Below are 14,659 nucleotides of genomic sequence, written 5' to 3'. Positions count from 1 at the left end.
GGGTATTTATGACTCCAGCTCTTCCCTGCCAGATGGAGCTGATATATTGGCAGGAACTGACAACTCAAGTGTTCAGGAGTTTAATTGATTTTAAGAGTGGGGTTGACACAACTGCTGATGTCATTCTGCTGCCTAAAGACAGAGAATCCAAACAGTTAAAGCATGTCAGCTGTATTAGTTATAAGCCATTGCATTAAAATATGAACAATCTCTGGATCCCTCTGTAGCCCTGGAGATGGATGCAGATAAGGCCCCCATTTGGTTTTTTTTGGCTCCCATTTGGTTTTTAGCCAGAGATTTCAACAATCAAAGGGGAAAAATGTATTGTGTAGTTTTGTGTTCAAAAACCCTTTGCCTTCCCGTGCCTTTTGAGGACTGAAGACTCTGGGGAGGTGGGGCTGGCAAACAAGAGGGAATGTGCTTGAATGTGCTGGAGGCACAAGAAAGGGCCCCTAAATGAAGAAGCAAGGCTGCAGCCTGCAAAACTCCGGGTGCTGCCAACATTCTCTGGGACCTGGGGGATCAGGGAAGAGGTTACCCTCACCCCCATCCTCCCGCCTACATCTCGGGCAGCATATTACTAACCCTGTAAGTGAGGATGGACATTAATGGGATTTTAGTGGTATTACCTGAAAACTGTGTTCCCCTCTTGGTGGGTGTGGAGCCAAAGGACACAACCAAGCCAAAGATCAGGGGAAGGAAGAAGTGGTTACTCGATGCAGGTAAGGAGAACACCAGGGATCGTTCCCAAAGCAGCATCTCCCTGAGAAACAAAATTGGGGAAGTTTTAAGCTAAGGGGGCATGCATATTCATGAAGGGGCTCGAGCAGAGAATTCAGCATAGAACTTGGGCAAAGGTTGAGGTTTTATAGAAAAACTGGTCCAGGTTTAGTGAATTGTGAAGTCATGACGGTCAACATCCTCCTTCCATCCTCCACCTGGGCAGGGGCCTTAGTTCCTACAGAACTCAAAGATGTTCCTTGAGGAGGAACTAGGACTCTCCTTCATCACTGCACTATTATTTGACTACCTTTTCTCTGTTCCTGAATTTCTTTGTTCCCTTAAAGATCATTCATTACTGAGATCTGTTCAATTACAGCATTGTGGCCAGGCTTCGATCACAAAATGGCTGAGGCCAAAATGGCTTCTCTTATGTCCTGGTTCTTTTTCTCTGGGGACCCCTTACCCTGTCTGCTTACAGTAGCAATGTATAGGGGTCTACAGAAGCTGGCAAAAGAGAAATCATCTTATTTAGACTTCAAGAGAAAAATCAGCTGTGTTAGTCTCTAAAGTAATACTCACAGTCCAGTAGGACTTACTGCAGTGATGGTGTCAAAGGGAAAAAAATGCACAACATGAGAGTTGAGTTAAGTTTTATCTGGGGCAAAATGAGGACAACGGCCTGGGAGACAGCGCCTCAGGTAGCTCTGGGGAGCTGCTCCAAAGAGGTGGGGGGGAGGTCAGTATATATATGATTTTAGTGAAGGGGGGTACATGCATTCATGCACACATTATGGCAGAAAGTTGCTGCTAATCACGAGGAGCAGATTGTTGCCGAAAAACCAGTCTCTGTACCCCGATAGCTGCATTGAGAGTGGGAGCAGAGCTTTAGGGGGATAGAAAAGAAGAGCTTTATCGCTTTGCATGGCAAAGGGAGTCAACAGCTGGCTCGTGCCTTAAAGCCTGTGAGCCCCTCTTGGGGTTGGGGTCTTGCGGTTTTGTAGAAAAACTGGATGGAACAGAAAAGGTGATAACACAGGGCGTTTCACGGGGGTTGCGTTCTCTTTATCTTGATGAGAACTTGCTGCTGTTGTGGAGGAACTGAGGAGGATCTGCCTGTTTTCCTAAGGTTCAGTGCGTGACCTTCTTTCAAGACCTCTAGGGTAAAAGGAGAAGTTATTCTAAGAAAAGAGTGCACAGGGAGGGGACCCTGTTAGTCGTACGATCAGTTTAGCCAGAAGTACAGGCCTGAACAACTCAAGAGCCATCTTGTTAGTTTTCTACTCTTTCAAGATGTCACCATCAATGATTTTAGTGCTTTTCTAGATATGAGAAGATGCAAGAAATTGGGCTCATGAAATCTCCTGAAAATATCTATCTGCAGGCCTGTTCTGCCAGTTTCCCCAGAGCACAGAGCATCTCATTCCTGATCTCCACCCTGAGCTCCTTTCAGGGTGTGTTGATGATAATGACGGTGGCGGCTCATCTTTCCTTGTAGAGGCAGATGGCATGTGCCAATTTTCAGTTGGCAATGGAAATAGTTTGTATCTGTGCTGTTCCAGTTTAGTAGCCACTAGCCACATGTGGGTATGGAGCACTTGAAATGTGGCTAGTGAAACTCGGGAACTGAATTTTAATTTAATTAACTTTAATTAAATTTAAGTAGCTTCCAACTTAGACATCACAGCAAAGTATGCAAAATCCGTCCTGATTTGGGGAAGAAGACTAGGAGATTTCTATAGGCTTAGGTTTTATTAATAGTCACCAAGTTAGGCCTGTGTTCACACAACTTGGTTGTATAGTCTTCAAGATTTAGACAACCTATTGTCATGGTATGTGATGGTGATGGACCAGGAGGAAGAGGAGAAAGCCTGGGTCTGTAGCCAGAGGAGGTGGTTGAAGAAAGAGGACCAAGGCCTGGGCAGGAGGAAAGTGGTGAGGAACACGATGGATCAACACGCAGTGCACACAGGGGCCTGGCCTGGCCGAGGGCAAAGCTGCAGGTGTGTGGCCGGCGGGTCCCAGCTTCAAGGGGCTCACCATCTTTGGAGATGGGACCAGATCTATTCCCCGTAAAGTGTATGGTGAGCAAGACAGGCCATAATGTCAAAATTATGCCAAACAAAGAAATACATATATAGATATGCAAAAGTATAAATCAGCAGGTAAATACATCAATACAACATGGATCCAAGAAGGGAGAGATCCAGGTCAGCCACAGATCTTTTTAGCACCAGACTGCCTGGATTGATTGCTGGCTCCGCCACTGGTGGTGTGACCTTGGGCCAGTCACTATCGTTGTGCTCTGATTCCTCCTCATAAAATGGAAATGATGAAGGTGCCACTGTGGAAGGGCTGCTGTGAGGATTAAATGGCATAATACACATGATGTTCTTAGAACAGTGCCTGGAACCCAGGAAGTACTAATGAAGTCGTAGCAAGTCTGGAAGGGGAGCGGAAACGGTGGGGTAGGGAACGGGACAGTAGCTTCCATGACCGATGTCCACGCAGGCCCCTCCTTTAAATATAACTGAAAGTGCTTGTGAACAATCTGATACTGAGCAAAGCTATTATTTATGGTATAATGAGCTATTTTCAAGTTCACTCACATAGTGAAAGTCAGGAAAAAATAAGTAAAATAGGTTTGTAGGTAAATGTCCCCAGAAATGAAATGAGGAATCAGGTTTCTTAAGAAGGAAGGGCAGGCTGAGAGCAGGACAGGGAAGGGGAGGAAGGCAAGCAGAGGGTGATCTTAAAAAAAATATATTTTTTAATGGAGGTACTGGAGACTGAACCCAGGAACTCATGCATGCCAAGCATGCGCTCTACCACTGAGCTATATACCTTTCCCCCCAAAAAGGGTGATCTTGAGCAAAGTCCCAGCCCAGGCCAGATCCAAGCCAGGCAGCTGGGCTTTCAGATGCCCATGCCTGGCAGTCATTAGCCCAGTTCTCCCCCAGGGAGCCTAAAACCCCAGACACTTCTGTCCATTACCCCCTGGGCAAAGCAGTGTCAGAAGCCAAGAGGTCAGGAAAAACACACAGAACCACCGGAAGGGCCACACAGAAACAGTAAAGGGGATGGACCGCTTGGATGAGGCTCCTGACCTCCACTGCTAAGTGGGTTTGACTGAAGAAGGCTGGACCCATAACTGAGGTGGGGGGGGTGTAAATGGATAATGCTGACTGCTGACTGCTCACACTTCCGAGCCGCTGATCTCAAACTTCAGGCTGTACAGGATTCCCCTGAGGAACTGCGGATGCACAGCTGCCCTGAAGTGCTCACCATGTGAGCCCTGAGGGCAGGGGGGTGCGATTTATGGAACTACAATCAGGGCTGTCTTAACTCGAGTGCCCCCCCAAAGCCCTGAGAGTAGCATTTGAGCGTAAGTGGTTTACTTGAGAGGTGACACCAGGAAGGACCAGCAGGGAAGTGAGGGAAAGAGGAGAAGGGAAGGCAGTCGGGACAGGGTCAGTTATTGGTGTCAGTGAGCAGGTGTCCCATGGGGACAGCTGGCAGGCTGTGTAGCACGCATCTCCAGGTTGTCCCACTTGGCGGTGAGAAACTGGGGTATTTTGTCGTCATCCCCCTTTCATCAGTGATTCAGGGATGCTCCCTGAAACTCCTGGCTGCCCTGGATTTGTGGTGAGCACCCTCTGCAGCTGGAGAAAGCCCCAGGCAGAGTGGCAGATGCTGGAGAGAAAAAGCTGTCAGTGTGTGTTGGACTGAGCGCCAGGTCCCCGTGAACAGGACACCGACAGTGTCTGCCGGGGTGGCTGGGAACTGTCCATCTCGCAACAAGGACAGTCTCACACTAAATTGCCGGCCTCCCGCAGCTGAGTGCACATTGGGGGGTGTGCTTGTCTGCAGCTGGAGAGCAAAAGCTGTGTCTGCGGGTCCTCCTCCCTCAGCAGAGCTCGGATGCCCTCAGTCGGCCTGCTCAGCCTGGCCGGATTTCTGGGACCACCTCAGCCTAAAGATTGTAAGAGGCTGGGGTTCTCCAGATCACGAGGTGCTAGAAGGCTTCCGCTGCTGGTGCTCTGGAATTAGTGTCCCCAAGGCAAGGAGGAGGCAACAGCTTCCACACTCTCTTGCCTCCTACGTTTTCTGTTCACTATGCTGCTGGACCTTGGAGCCACACCTGGTCCTCTGAAAATCTACCCCTGCCCCCACGACACCGGGCTGAGCCCAAGAAAGGGATCCCCAGGCATGTCTCCGGAGGTAATAAAAGAAGATAGCAAAAAATCTACCAAAAATATGAGCATGAGCTCATGGTCAGAGAGTCCAAAAGATAGAGCTAAGCAAGAGAAAATGGTCACTACAAAGCAATGCCACACAGCCACAAAGGAAGCTGGGGAAGAGAGAGAATGGGGCAGATCTAAGGAGGCCATCCAGGCTGCCGAGAGGGCTCTTCATAGCTTTGATTTTAAAGAGAGATGAACAAAACCAGAAACCTGGCATCATTAAAGGAGAAACACAAAGCCTGTCATAAATTTCTCAGGATGGAAATCAAAAGACCAGAATAAGCTCAGATTGGAGAACAATAGTAATGACAGCAATGAAAAAGCTTTTATGTTGTATTTGCAACAGGAATAAGGGAAGGCTGGGTCCGCTGGGGGCGAGCGAAGTGACAAACAACAGCAAGGAGAAGCAGCGCAGGTTCTGGTTTGTCTCCTTTTCCTTAGTGTTTATTAAGGCCAGCGCTCTTTCAGCTGGAGACGGTGAAAGACTTGCTTAAACTAGAGGTAGGTGAAGAAACAGGAAAGAGGCCCTGGGTGTTAGGAACAAGTCCAAGTCAAGCACTCCGTGGGTGGAAGGGGTTGTTACGGGGGCTAGTGCGTTTAGTTTTGTACGTCGAGTTGTCCAGGAAGCATTGTCTCACAAAAAGGGAGTGGGTACCTGAGAAAGGAAGGATCTGAAAACCACAGCACATGAAAGCTTCCAGTGCTGGGTGGATTTAGCCTGGACTTGATTTAGACTCGCGGGAAGGGCAGCCAGGGTAGCCCTGCAGGTGTCAAGGGAGGCCATTTGGAGGAGGACTAGAGCACGCCATGATACGGCGGGAGGGCAGCTAAGCCCAGTGGGTTGGCATGCTGGGGAAGCACAGTCCAATTCAATACTAAAGCTTCTGAGGGCTTCGAAATCATTGCCATTGATTAACTGCCTCAAGGCAACGATGTCTCCATAACAGTGAAGTTCAAACCCAGAGTAACTGAATTTGTCAAGACTGTTGTAGACAGAATTTTCTTACAGGGTATGAGGTTAGGTTAGGATCCCCAAGCATTGGTGCCTAGACTTTTTTATAGGCCACGGACTCCTTTGAGAATCTGATAAAATACCTTCTATGTTAAAATGCCCATATGTGCCAACACACCCTTTTTATGTTCGATTTCAAGGAGTTCACTTTCCCTAAAGCAAGATTGTGATCCCCAGGTTAAAAAGCCCATAGTGAAAGGGCTTCTTCTGTCTTTAAAATGCAGCAGTTCCAAGTTTTTCCCCTAGAAGTTACACTTTCACAAATCCCTCCCCAGTGGCCTTGTAAACATTTTCATGGTTCAGTACAGGGGAAAAAAAAAAGACAGGATGTGCTAATTCATGAAGGCAGCTGTGTTCAGGCTGACCCAAGACTTTCTCTTTCCTAATGTACGATTTCCACCTTGTGGCAGCACTTTCTGTCAACACTTGTGTGTCTGACACTTGGCACACACTATCCAGTGCCAAATCCCAAAGGTTCGACTTTTTAGATCACAGAAGGACTGATTCCAAATTGTTTGCCTCCTGCTTCCCCCGTGTCTGCATGAGATCAAAGCCATGTTGTAATACACAGAAACACCACCAGATGGCACCATTGGGAAAGTCTTGCTTTGCAGGTTGGTTTCCCAGCTTTGACGTCTATTCTAAACATAGCCTGATAAAATGCTTATGGAAGAGGGAACAGAATCTATTATGGGGGAGGAAAAACACCAATGACAAGACAGCCCTGGCACTTTCCTGGATTTTGGTATACAGAGTCAAGCTTTGATTACTTTCTTCTACTTCTTAATTGTCCGCTTTCGGAGGCAGATGCATAGATGTATATAATACGTAAGCATTTCTTTCATCTATATACATATATTTTTCTGCCTCTGCTGATGCTCTGTGTGATTTAGAAGCTGCTCATAATTTGGGGGAAGAGCCTGTTCTTCTTTTGGATTGTAAACTTGCACATTCATTCTTCTATTGCGTCTGTCTCCTACTTCACTTCCAGTAAGAATATTCGGCTTGCACAGAAACATCACAAAAGGCCTTTCTGGGAAAGGAAAAGCTTGGTTGGATCAGCTCTCTCTGCTGTGAACATCAAGCCAATTGGAAAGATGAAAGGGAAAGGAGAGGGCAGAAGTGGGCTTGGATGGAAAGCAGGATTATCCCTGAAACTGACATGTCTTTTCCACCCTCTCTTGCTCCTTCCAAATTTTTCTTTAAAAAGTTTTTTCCCTCCAGCGGGGAGGGTAATAGCTCAGTGATAGCATGACTGCTTAGCATGCATGAAGTCCTGGGTTCAACCCCCAGTACCACCATTTTTAAAAAAAACAAATTTTTTTCCAGAACCCTTGTTTGTGCTACATTAAGCCTTACATTTGTATCTCTCATTTTGCTGCTTAGGGTGACACTTGCTACCACTTGGTAAACTTACTTAAGAGAGGGAACGATGTTGATTACAATACAGTTACCTTTGTTGAGAAAGAACCCTCCATTGGTTTGTGGTCTTTGGCAGGCTGCTAGCAGAAATCTCAGAACAGATGCCATGTCTCTTTAGGGCATGGCTTTGGCCAGCCCTTTCTTCATTTTTGTACCTGCAAGTGGAAAATCACCACTTTAATGAGCCACACACCCTGTGGGAAACAAAATGTTTGCAATTACCCAATAGAGGAAAACGGCGTTTCTAAGATCTGTGAGAAGTAGTGCAGAACCCCAAGTTCAAAGTGGAGGATTTTTTTCTCCTTACATTTTATTTCAAAGATAATTCTACTAGGAACCTGCATTTCAGAGCAAAGAGACGGGAAGCAGAATTCCAGAGCAGTACAGCTGGGGGAAGCTGGGCGGATCGGCGTTGAGAGGGCATCTTCCCATCTTCCCGGGTCTGGCTCTGTGCTGGGCGTTCCGGGGCAGCAAGTAAAGAGACACTGTTCCTCTCCTCCAGGAGCTTCCAACCTAGTGGGAAAGACAAACATACAGAGACCCCATGTTATGCCTGGAATTATAGTTGAGTGCCAAGAGCAAAATAAAATCAAAGTACAGCTCTGCTTGGCTGGGCGGGACTGCAGCAATTGAAAATCTACTAAAATGCAGACTGTTGGCAAAGTCAAATTATCCTTTGTCCTCGATGTGTAAGTAACTGGCTGGATGTGGGTTATTTTTCTTCTTTTTTATACTTTCCTGTTCTTTGTAAAAATTTCTAAAATAAGCATGTTTAGGGTTTTTTTTTTTTGCCATCATTATAAAAGCAAGTGGGATTCTGAAGAGGAAAATGTATACTTTTTTTTGGTAATACTCATACTAATGTTAACAAAAGCAAACACTTATTTCATGGTTACTATGGTGCCAGGTACTATTCTAAGTGCTTTTATATATTAACTCATTTAATCTTCCCAGCCCCCTTGTGAAAGAGGTACTGTTATTAAACCCATTTTTTAGAGGAAGCAGTTGAGGCAGAGAAGTTAAGTTAATCTGAGTTACACCAGGATTTAAGTGGCTGGGCAGGCTGGCTCCAGAGTTGGAGTTAAACTAAATTAGTTTAGTGAGTGTTACGAAGGAAGAGTTTTTCCTCCTGAATTAATTTCCCAGATAACTGAAGCTTGTCATCGTGCGTCAGGATTGGGCTGGGGAGTGACCTGTTACTGGAGCAGGTTGAGGCTGGAAGGGAGATGCTGGGATTGGGAAGTCTGGCCTAAATGGTTCAGTTACTCAGAGGAACCTGCAAGTGTAGACCAAAGAGTTTCCAGCTGGTTGGCCTTTCCTGGCCTAAAGCATTCTGGGAAATAGCAAGTCCTTCTCTAAAAAAGCTACTGACCCTGGGAGGGAGTGTGGGAGGGGGTTGTGGCAGGTAAGCAGAGTATCATGGAGAAAGGAATTGGGTAGATTAAAAAGTTTCTTCTGTATAGTACAGGGAACTTTAGTCAATATCTTACAGTAACCTATAATGAAAAAGAATATGAAAAGGAATATATGCATGTATATATATGACTGAAACACTATGCTGTACACCAGAAATGGACACATTGTAAACTGACTAGACTTCAGTAAAAATACATAAAAGAATAAAAAAGAAAGGGATTGGGTTTGGGTCAGGGGTTAGGGCTACATATTGGGGTTAGGGTTAGGGATTAGTGTTATGTGATAGGCTTTGGAGTGAGAGAGTTAGGGGTAGAGTTTGGTGTTTGAATTAGGGTTAAGGGTTTGGGTAACCATTAGATTTAGGATTTGAGGTTAGTGTTAGAGGTTTGGATTAGGGTTAGCTGTTAGGAGTTAAAGTTAGCTTTGGTTAGAGATTAGAGATTAGGGGCATTATAGAAACAGCTGTCCTACAATTTAGTTTAAAAAAACAAGCAAAGTAACTCCATTAGTACTGGTATGTATGTCCACGCATGGTCCTTTTGGCCATGCTCCAGTGATGCTCCAGAAGGAGTACTGCATCTCATCACAGTGCAGGATGCATCACACACACGCACGCACACCATTACATACTTACTGTCAGGTCCTGCTCATGCCTGCGTATCCTCGTGTACCAGTCAGCTAGTGCCACAATTGTGATGTATAATAAAGCACCCCCGAACTCATTCATTGGGTGAAAACAACAAATCTTTTTTTTTATTATTATTGAAGTACAGTCAATTACAATGTGTCAATTTCTGGTGTACAGCACAATGTTCCCTGTAGTATACAAAAGAAACTTTAAAAAAATATACCACATAATAAATATACCACAACTCCTTTATCCAGTCATCTGTCAATGGACATTTAGGTTGCTTCCATGTCTTGGCTATTGTATATAGTGCTGCTATGAACACTGGGGTGCGTGTATCTTTTTGCATTAGAGTTCCCTCCAGATATATACACAGAAGTGGGATTGCTGGATCATATGATAAGTCTATTTTTAGTTTTTTGAGGAATCTCCATACTGTTTTCCATAATGGCTGCACCAAACTAAATTCCCACCAACAGTGTAGGATGGTTCCCTTTACTCTATACCCTCTCCAGCATTTATTGTTCATGGACTTTTGAATGATGGCCATTCTGACTAGTCTGAGGTGATACCTCATTGTAGTTTTGATTTGCATTTCTCTGATAATTAGCGATATTGAGCATTTTTTCATACGTCTATTGGCCATTCATATGTCTTCATTGGAGAAATGCTTGTTTAAGTCTTCTGCCCGTTTTGGGGTTGAGTTGTTTGTTTTTTTCTTATTAAGTTGTATGAGCTGTTTATATATTTTGGAAATTAAGCCCTAGTCAGTCTCATCATGTGCAAATATTTTCTCCCATTCTGTACATTATTGTTTTGTTTTGCTTATGGTTTCCTTTGCTGTGCAAAAGCTTATGAGTTTAATTAGGTCCCATTTGTTTATTTTTGCTCTTATTTCCATTGCCTGGGTAGATGGCCCTAGGAGAACATTGCTAGGATTTATGTCATAGGATGTTTTGCCTGGGTTTTATTCTAGGAGATTTATTGTATCTTGTCTTCTATGTAAGTCTATAAGCCATTTTGAGTTTATTTTTGTGTATGGAGTGAGGGAGTGTTCTAACTTCATTGATTTACATGCTGCTGTCCAGTTTTCCCAACACCACTTGCTGAAGAGACTGTCTTTTCTCCATTGTATATTCTTGCCTCCTTTGTCGAAGATTAATTGACCGTAGGTCTGTGGGTTTATTTCTGTTCCATTGATCCATATGTCTGTCTTTATGCCAATATCACGTTATTTTGATGACTGTAGCTCTGTAGTATTGTCTGAAGTCTGGGAGGGTTATTCCTCCAGCTTCATTCTTTTTCTTCAACATTGCTTTGGCAATTCTCAGTCTTTTGTGATTCCATATAAATCTTAGGATTGGAAAAGAACAAATCTTTAGTCTTCCTCATGCACCTGTGTTGGCTTATTCAGGCTAGCCTTGACTGGGCTTGGTTCTAAGGTATAGTTGGATCTAGGTCTACCCAAGTAGCTCTCATCCTCTTTGAATGAGCAGGCTACCTGGCACATGTTCTGCTCACAACAGTGGCAGAAACACAAGAGAATGAGCCCAACTGCAAAGGCACATTTCCAGCCTCCGTTTGTATCACATCTGCTAACACCCCATTGGCCCAAACATGCCACGTGGCCAAGTCCAATATCAGTGGGATGGGGAAATCTACTCTGCTTGTAGTCAGAAGAATTGTAAAGCCTCAACAGAAAGGGTGTGAGGCAGGGAAGGGTGAAGAATTGAGGACAGTTATGAAATCTGCCATAGCATGTGTTTACCAACCTGAATCACCCAGGGATGACCTTTTGACCCTAAACTCATTGTTCTAATATGCTGAGCTAAGAAGTTCTGGACTCTATAGGCCGAGAAGGAGTAGACTTGCTCATCTAATATACAATATCACAGAAGACACAGCTCCTCAAATCTGGTATCTTAACATCAACCTTTTCCAGCTTTCTTAGGCGGTGTCATATCTGGGAATATGTGGGAGTGGGCCCTCCTCACTTCTCCTTCACTGCTCAGCTATTCAGTAGTCTTGCCATTGTTGTCAGCCTAATTCCTTCACCATGTTTAGACACACACCTATCATCCATCGTTCTTCATCCACTATGGCTGCTACCACCTCCATCCCAGGGGGTGACAAAGATTCTTGGCCCAAACTTGAGTTAGTTTCCTCTGAGTTCTCTTTTTGACTCTGCCTCAACTTTAGGCTGGGTCTTGGGCCTACTCAGTCCAGTTGTAGTGAGAACCCTGCTGAGTCAGTTTAGCGAAAACCCACATCCTTGGTATCTGATCAAATTTCTCAGTCCTCACCCTCGATATCTCTTATCACCCTGGCCTGCCTTCAGCAAGAATCCTGTTGTGTCAGTCTAGCAAGAACCCCACTAGCCTCGATGTTTCCTCTTAGTAATTTTCCATCTGCTGACCCCACTCTGCTACTTGGCTATAAATCTCCATTTATCCTTGTTGTATTTGGAGATAAGCCCAATCTCTCCCTCCTACTGCACTGTCTTTAACAAGTGTCTGAACAAATTTTTATTTAACAGGGTTGAAGTGAGAAAGCAGGAAATTCTAGGTGCTGCAGTGTCGTGGTATAGTGAGCACACACAGGCTTGGTAGACCTTGGTTTGAAATCTCCACCTTTTGCTAACCAGTCATGCAAATTTGGGGAAGCGTCTCTGACTTTCAGTTCTCTGATTCACAAAGTGGAGATAATTCTACATATCTCCCAGGATGTTGTATGGTTTAAATGATCAAGGTTGTTAACACCTAACGTGATGCCCAGCGCATGAAAGGCACTTAATAAATGTTTTTGTTTGGAAGACCATGGCACCATCATTCTCACATATTACAATGTCACAACATCATATCTTGGATACACTTTCAAATCTCGATGATTAACCTGAAAACCTGGTAGAGATGCATTAAACTGTAAGCTATTTTCTGGGAAAATGACCATTGTCTTCAGCATAGTCTAAGGAATCAGCCAGTGTCTGGATGACCTTGAACTGCTCAGTAGAAACTCAGAACTGGCCCTCTGTACCTGGAGGCCCCCTATATGTCTTTCCATCCCTAACCTGGTTTTCTCAGTCTCTGCATCTTTCATCATGCCTACAGCTGGGTAATGTGACTCCATCAACAACAACACACACACACCTTTCCTGCAGATGGCTGCATCTTCTCCAAAATGGAGGACATTCTCTACCAAGGCCCAGGCAAGGAATTCTAGGAGGTGATGGCCTTTAAGGCTTAGGATGACTGCTCACTGCCAAATCTGGAATGAACCCACCACCCACCACTTTTCGGGATAATTGTGCCTTATTAGAAATACATTGATAGTTGATCTGAAGCCAAGTTTGAGTAACTCTTATCTATCCAACCTCACCTGCAATTCAGCTCAATGACCACTCACAGGAAATCTTCAGTGACGGAACTGGAGACCCAAAGTGAAACAAGGATGAGAAAGAATGGAGCACTGAAGGAAGGTCTTTGGATATTTCAGGGGTGGTATACCCAGTGGCTAGGTTAAAAAAAAAAAACTGTGGTGAAAAGTATTCTGTGAATCTTCCTACCTTGATATTTCTAGCTGACCCTACTGAAAAAAGAGAGAAGAGTTGTAATTGAGTACCTGGTAAACTTCCCTTCTTATTTCTCCTCCAGCAAAATCGTGATATACAGAGTTTGAAGGTTGCAGCAGAGGGATGGGAAAATTAGCATAAGAAGGCCAAGGGCCATCTGGAAGGGAATGTGCTGTCAGCACCAAGCCTCCTCCCTGAGCTTTAGAAATGAAATCTGTTGGCGTGGACCTAGGCAATACACAGCACACTCTGCAGGTAGGGAACAGCAACAAGCATCCCGCAGCGCAGTTACTCTCCACGGCTGTGTGCGGTGGGAGCAGTGGGCTGGCTGCAGCTTTGAATCGGAAGTGGTATTCTAAGGTCTGGTGTATGCGGCACCAATGAACTTGTCCCAGTGTGGTCCTCCTGGGGATAGGCTTAGCCTGGTAAAGTGGCCTTGTGGATGGGTCCAAAGAGCCCTGGCAACTGGATTCATTCTTTATCACATCACAGGCTTCTTAGTCTACAGCCCTTCTTCGGCAGCTGTAGTGGGGACAAGTGTGTCAGCTGCAGTGTTCTCCTTGCCTGGTGGTCTGGTGGCCAACTGGTGGTGATTGCCATGTTCTTTGATGTCAAGAGGGTTCTGAGTCCCACAAGGAGAGGCAGAAATTTTCAGGCTGGACACTAAAAATCCCAAGGGATTCTTATCATATAAGGGGATGGCACAAGGGTAGGAATAGATTGCATTCTGAACAATTCTGTGGGGAGGGAAGGCTCACTGGAATTGGAAATCAAATCTGATACCCCAGTTGCAGAGTAAATGCAGGGCACGAAAACCAATATGGAAATATCTTTGTTGATGTATTCTCAAATGCTAATAGGGTACACTTTTATGGTAGAGGTCTCTGGATTTGACGTGCACCGTTATGTTATATTTTTTTGAAGTACATTTTTTTGGTCTTTTTTTTATTTTGGTAAGAAACACATAACATAAGATTGACCATCTTAACCATTTTTAAAGTGTATAGTTCAATAGCGTTAAATATATTCACACTGTTAGGAGTCAGGTCTCCAGGACTCTTTTACTTTACGAAACTGAAACTATACCCATTAAAAAAAAAAACTCTCCTTTTCTTCTTTCCCCCAGCCCCTGGTAACCACCATTCTACATTCTGTCTCTATGAATTTGACTACTCTGGATACTTCATACAAGTGGAATCATACAGTCTTTTTGTGACTGGCGTATTTCACTTAGCAGAATGACCTCAAGGTTCATCCATGTTGTAGTAAGTTATAAGACTTCCTTCCTTTTTAAGGTTGAATAAAATTGTATCATATGTGTATACCCTATTTGGTTTATCCATTCATTTGTCAGTGGACATTTCCGTTGCTTCCACATCTTGGCTATTGTGTGAATAGCGCAACTGATTTGTGTGTGTTCATTTTATATCCTGCAACTTTGCTGAATTTGTGTATTAGTTCCAATAGATTTTTTGGGGTAGAATATTTAGGATTTTGAAGTACAGATTTTTTAAAAAGCAGCCTCAGTGTAAGAATAAAATACTAATGTGTGACTGAAATTATGAGTCTCTAAATAGTTCTTGTGAAAGTAAGTTGAAATTTCATCAGAGAGAAAGATTATTCACATTCCAGAAAATCCGAGATTTGTG

The 14,659-nt window shown here is 44.4% G+C and overlaps 2 protein-coding genes across 2 annotated transcripts in view; one reads left to right on the top strand and one right to left on the bottom strand.

The window, feature by feature from the left end:
- PDK3 (pyruvate dehydrogenase kinase 3) overlaps positions 1-14,659 on the top strand; it is a 156,522-nt gene that overhangs the window by 29,357 nt on the left and 112,506 nt on the right. The gene's annotated exons all lie outside the window — the stretch shown is intronic.
- Positions 1-14,659, bottom strand: part of LOC116150976 (uncharacterized) — a 28,452-nt gene that overhangs the window by 5,904 nt on the left and 7,889 nt on the right. The window contains exons 2-4 of the mRNA XM_064483317.1: positions 7,737-7,911; positions 7,431-7,553; positions 630-763 (exon numbers count right to left, since the gene is read on the bottom strand). Coding sequence (XP_064339387.1) covers positions 630-763; positions 7,431-7,553; positions 7,737-7,911 — 432 coding nt within the window. The remainder of the gene's footprint in view (positions 1-629; positions 764-7,430; positions 7,554-7,736; positions 7,912-14,659) is intronic.

This window comes from Camelus dromedarius, chromosome X (assembly GCF_036321535.1).
Source record: "Camelus dromedarius isolate mCamDro1 chromosome X, mCamDro1.pat, whole genome shotgun sequence".
Taxonomy (NCBI): Eukaryota; Metazoa; Chordata; class Mammalia; order Artiodactyla; family Camelidae; genus Camelus; species Camelus dromedarius.
This window is presented reverse-complemented; position numbering and strand designations above follow the sequence as displayed.